At 42.3% G+C, this 5,784-nt stretch overlaps 2 protein-coding genes across 2 annotated transcripts; both read left to right on the forward strand.

The window, feature by feature from the left end:
• Window positions 1-1,576: 1,576 nt before the first annotated feature.
• Window positions 1,577-4,126, forward strand: LOC145979654 (uncharacterized). The gene has a single exon (XM_083112619.1). The coding sequence runs from the start codon at window positions 1,577-1,579 to the stop codon at window positions 4,124-4,126; it is 2,550 nt and encodes an 849-aa protein (XP_082968745.1).
• A 68-nt stretch (window positions 4,127-4,194) lies between these two features.
• On the forward strand, window positions 4,195-5,397 carry LOC145979655 (ATP-dependent DNA helicase PIF1-like). The gene has a single exon (XM_083112620.1). It carries the CDS (start codon window positions 4,195-4,197, stop codon window positions 5,395-5,397), a length of 1,203 nt encoding a protein of 400 aa, XP_082968746.1.
• The last annotated feature ends 387 nt before the right edge of the window (window positions 5,398-5,784 follow it).

Genomic DNA, 5,784 nt, shown 5'->3' on the forward strand with positions numbered 1-5,784 from the left:
ATATGTTTTATACAGTATTTTTTGTTACTGTGTTGTTTTTGAAATGGATACATCAGATGTCTTTACATGCGTTGCAAGCGGCACAACACATCAAGGAGATTTGAGAATCTTCACAGAGGGAAGAAACGCCCAGTGCGTGGCAAATTCTGCATGTGCTATTGCCTGGTATGTTATTTCTAACAATTCATTTTCTACTGACATTATAGACGCCTTACTACATGAAGGTCATAACTCATATTGTCAAATTGTGGGTGATGATATCTTCCTGGAACCAGAGCAGCTGCCGGCAGAGATTGTTGTTCTGTCTCGAAAGATAAACTTGGGAAGAGTAGAACCTGTGCTGGACGGGCGATTTCCACTGAGAGAGTCAAATATACCAGATAGCATACAGGAGTTGGCTGCAAACTTGATGACCGTGTGTGAAAATTCTTCAAACAATTGTGGTTATCTGTTCACAGGACAAACATACACTGTCTCATTTTGGTTTTTTGATGGGTGTTTCTATGTATACAATTCGCATGCAGTGAATGAAAGGGGTGTACATGATATTCATTTCGAATATGACAATTTTGCGCGACTTTTTAAATGTGAAAATATTTTGTGCTTAGCGCGGGTTTTGCTAATACATTCTGCTGTCGATGGCGTATTACGATTTTATGTTGTGCATCGCGTACTAGTTGAACTCCAACTTGGTGTTCGTTCGGAGGCGCAGGTAGAAAATGATTCCGACGTAAGGACAACAGAGTCAATAGAGGTTGCAGGACAGTCAGAATTGTCAATTGGAAATACCGGTCGGAGTAGAAAGTCAGACGTTTATGTTGGAAAGGCCGGGCGCCCTCCAAAGTTAAAGAGAGGACGGCCAAAAACTTCATCTAATACTACAGCGGAACAACATCGCGAAGCAGTTAAACGATACGCTATATCCCATCCAGACATAAACAGAACTGCTGTTCAGCGTTACACGCAGAAACACCCAGAGGCACACCAGGCAGTTGTTCAGCGTTACACGCAGAAACACCCAGAGGTAAACCAGGCAGCTGTTCAGCGTTACACGCAGAAACAGCCAGAGGTAAACCAGGCAGCTGTTCAGAGGTATGCTGCAGAGAACAAGGACAGAAATAGACAGGTATCTCAGTCCTACGAGAAGCGAACAGTAAGGCATCTCCCGAATTCTCTAAGGCATTGCGAAGGTATTGCTTTTTACTCAAAAGAGCAGTTACATGTAATTCAGCCTTACCGCCTGAAAAATCCATCATTACTCTCTTAAAATTGTTACAAGTGTAGCTATTGTATTGCTCCATTGTTTGAGGAGGACAGAGGGAAAATCCAATGGTGTTGTGGTCAGGGAAGGTACAACGTTGTTAAATTTCCGCAACTTTCAGGTAATTTCTATGAACATCCTGATTTCATCAAAAGGCCTCGGATGTACAATGATTTGTTCGCCTTCAGTGCTCTGGTTATTTCACAAGGTTGGCACCATCTCAAGACTGGGCTTTCCTTCGTGAAAATATTAGGCAGGACTTACCATCGGGTCTTTGACCTTGCCTACAGAGGTCCGTACCCAAACCATAGCTCAATGTATGTAGACGACGGCGAGGAGAGGATTCGTTGGGCAACAAGAGAATTCCTTAATTCAAACGTGGTGAATGCAATATCTGAATATTTGCATGCTCGTAACCCTTTTATAAATATGTTAAAACTGCTAAGTGATGAGCCATCGGATGAGGCTCATCTTGTTTTTGAAACAGCCACTAGAAAAACTCACGGTCCAGTGCTTGGTGACAGACCACAGAGCATGGAAATAGCAGCTGTAATTAGAACAGAGTCTGAGGTACTTAATCCTCGCACGATATGCATTTGGAAAATTGGAGAAGCCAAGCCTCGCACAATAGATTCCAACCACCCACTGTGTGAGTCCTTCCAGTACCCACTGCTGTATCCAGAAGGAACTCCTGGATGGTACATAAACCGATTGGATAATAAAGGTTGCAAACTATCACAGCTTAAATATGTTCGTAGCCTACTAATGTCGGAAAAGCGTTTCACACAATATGGTAGGTTGTCAGAGACTTGGCTCGTCGATATGTACGTAAGGATAGAGGAAGAGAGGTTACGCTTTCTTAATTACTCACAAAGGAATACTTTGATCTCTAGTCTCAGAAGTGCCCCATTAGATGAGGTGGAATCAAGTGTTGTTACAGCCACCAGGAACCAAATGTTGGACTTAGAGATAGGGACATCTGATCAAAGAGAGCATGTAGTGAATACTATCCGCAGAGATGAAACCGTTCTGGGAGAGGGTGGTTTCATACCTGGTCGAATTTACCTCCCTAACACATTCACTGGTGGACCTAGATACATGAAGATGCGTTATTTAGATGCAATGGCATTAGTAGGACGACTTGGTGGCCCTACATATTTTCTGACATTTACAACTTACGGCCAGTGGCCAGAAATCAGGCTATCGACTCACAGAACATGTAAGAGTGAGCCTCAAGTGTGCTGTAGGGTGTTCCATATAAAACTGGAGGATATACTACGTGACCTTAGGAGTGGTGCTTTTCTTGGGAAAGTAGTATACATTGTGTGGGTGGTAGAGTTCCAAATGAGGGGATTACCGCATGCGCACATATGTTTCAGAATCGAAGGGGGCGGTCCTAGGCAGTCTACGGATATTGACAGAGTGATACGGGCCGACATTCCAGGATCTGAGGAAGCTGGTGGTAGACTGAGAGAGCTTGTTATTCGTCACATGATTCATGGTCCGTGCGGCCCGCCAAATCGCACGAACGTGCCATGTTGGGATGCTGAGAAACAGCAATGCACAAAATGGTTCCCAAAGCCCCATACACAAGTTACATACATAGACGATAGAGGATTTGTTCATTACCGTAGGAATACTGAAAATACTGCCTTGCTTCAGCAAGGTGGCCGACAGGTAGAAATTAGCGATTCGTGGGTGGTGCCATACAACTCTTCCTTACTGCTGAAATATGAATGTCACATAAATCTTGAGATTGCTTCTGCACGAAGAGTTGTGAAGTATCTTTTCAAATATATAACCAAAGGAAGTTCATTGAGGCGTGTCGCTGTGGTGCCCGAAGATAAGGTTAATGAAGTTGAGCAGTACGTTACAAAGAGGTATATCGGAGCAAGTGACGCAGCTTGGCGGGTACTGGAGTTTAATATAACGGGCAGAGAACCTACTGTAGAAGTATTACCTGTACATCTAGAAGGAAAGCAGTTACTGATATTCCGACCAGGGGAGGAGGCTGAGGCTGTTCAGCGATCTTCATCTAAGCTTACCATATATTTAAATCGACCATCTTTGCCAGAGTTCGACAACCTAACGTACATTGATTTTCATGAAAAATATATTGTTCATACTAGGCGACCCAAAACTACAGCAGTTCCCATACACATGCATTCTGATGGGAAACATTTTATAACATTCAGACAACGGGGTACTGTGGTTGCTCGTCTTTTCTGGGTTGCTCCTAACAGAGGAGAATTGTATTATCTTCGTATATTGCTTTCTAGGTTCGCCTGCCGTAGTTTTAAAGACCTGATTAGACGAGGAGGGGAGTGTTGCTCCACCTTTCAAGAAGCAGCCCGAGCACTGGGTCTTATCAATAACGAGGAAGAATATAGAGACGCAATGGCTGAAGCATCAGTATTTATGACTGCACGCAACTTGCGCTCTTTCTTCGTTTTGCTCTGCAATATTGGTGCTCCAGCTTCAGATTTGTGGGACGAATTTCAACACTGTCTCTCTGAAGATTTCCTGGAAAGCATTCGTAATAATACCCTCCGTGCATACAATTTGGCGCTCATCGAAATTGAACGTGGCATGCGCCGCCACGGGACTTGTTTGAGAGATCATGGTCTTCCAGACGTTGAAGACAATTCTACTGAGCTCGGAAGAGAGAGATTAATGTACAATTCATCTTCGCTAAGGACATTTGTAGAATATTGGAAAGCTAAATTATCGGAAGAACAAAACGCTGCGTGTTTAATTATGTGGACCATATGGCAAGTCAGACTAGTTCATCATCAAACTACAGTCGTTCACTTTTTATTGATGGCCCAGGAGGTTACGGAAAGACGCTATTGCTACAGGTTATAGCAGCACATATAAGGTCACAAAATGGCATTGTTCTCTGTGTGGCTAGCTCTGGCATTGCAGCATTGAACATGGAGGGAGGTATCACCGCTCACAGCATGTTTCGGATACCTTTAGACCTAGGTGATGGAAGGGGTTTTTGGGGTCTCACCAATGGTTCCCAACGTGCAGAGCTTATTCGGGAGTCCATAGTAATCATTTACGATGAGGCTCCCATGTCTCATAGATATGTAGTTGAATTACTGGATAGATCTCTACGTGATCTGATGCAATCGCAGAGGCCATTTGGAAACAAAATCATTATTTTTGCAGGAGATTTTCGTCAAATTCCACCAGTCTTACCGAATGCCCGATCAGAAATTGATATTGTATCGGTATCATTACGGTCTTCGTATGTGTGCAATTTTTTACGTATATTTAGGCTGACTACACCACAAAGAACTCATGGCGAAGAGGAGTACTCTCAATTTCTGATACAAATTGGGAGCGACAGTTTAAGTCATGGTGCCTGCGGTAAAGGTATTCCTATGTATAATATTCAAGTGGAAACCTGTTTGGAAAATCTAATTGAATTTGTTTTCCCCCCTGAAGTATTGGCAAACAAAGATAGTTCATCCAAGAGAGCTATCCTCTGTACGCATAATTCTAATGTGGATGAGATAAATTCAATACTTATGCGTTCACTGGATGGAAACGTCCATGATATGTGCAGTTATGATTACATCGATGAGGATGATGCAGATGGCTTTGATGTAGACGTGGAAATGCTTCACCATGCACGTGGGAAAGGAGTTCCAGATCACATCCTCAGGTTGAAGGTGGGAGCTTTATGTGTAATTACGCGAAACCTAAATTTCGACGATAGACTAATGAACGGTACCAAAGTGTATATTGTGGCCATAAGTCCTCGGCTGATCACGGTGCGGCGACCAGGAGACAACCAACACTTCGGCATACCAAGAATAGTGTTTAGGTTTAGTATTGTGATTGGGAGCCCACTACAGATGTGCAGGAGACAGTTTCCTCTGCAGTTGTGCTACGCTATGTCCATACACAAAAGTCAAGGTCAAACCATAGATGTTGTAGGCGTGGATCTTCGTTCAGACTGTTTCGCACATGGACAACTGTATGTAGCGATGAGCCGTGTTAGATCACCTAGAAATGTTAGAATTCTAGTAGGCCTACCCTCAGAAAAAATCATAGACGGTGTTGCGCACGTAAAAAATATAGTGTACAGAAAACTTATTTGTGATTCTTCACAGTGGGAGAGTTAAGGTATGTTACTCGGATACTCCATTAACAAAAATATACATATTGCTTACTTTTAATTAATAAAAAATAATTATCCATGAATGACCTTACAATTTGTTCATGATGTGCTACAACATAAGCAGTAATACATTGTTCTAAATCTCCAAGGTACAATGTGTTAAAAAACAAGGTCTGGAAACAGACTTCAAACAAGTTTGAAATACATATAGGCAACAGTCCAAACATTTATATTTGCGAGAAGAGTCATTTTTACATTTTCCTCAAGATTAATATAAATGAATCAAGTATACGTAGTAAAACATACTTCAAAAGAGATGACATCAACATGAGTCAGTCCAAAGATTACATGAACAGTAACAACTTACTACTCAATATAAAAGTATCTCCAT

Source organism: Lepisma saccharinum, chromosome 26 (genome assembly GCF_977018435.1).
Source record: "Lepisma saccharinum chromosome 26, izLepSacc3.1, whole genome shotgun sequence".
Taxonomy (NCBI): domain Eukaryota; kingdom Metazoa; phylum Arthropoda; class Insecta; order Zygentoma; family Lepismatidae; genus Lepisma; species Lepisma saccharinum.

Bases quoted from the DNA above. Each gene is read 5' to 3' on its own strand.
- LOC145979654 (XM_083112619.1), top strand. From the start codon at position 1,577: ATGTATGTAGACGACGGCGAGGAGAGGATTCGTTGGGCAACAAGAGAA.
- LOC145979655 (XM_083112620.1), top strand. From the start codon at position 4,195: ATGGAGGGAGGTATCACCGCTCACAGCATGTTTCGGATACCTTTAGAC.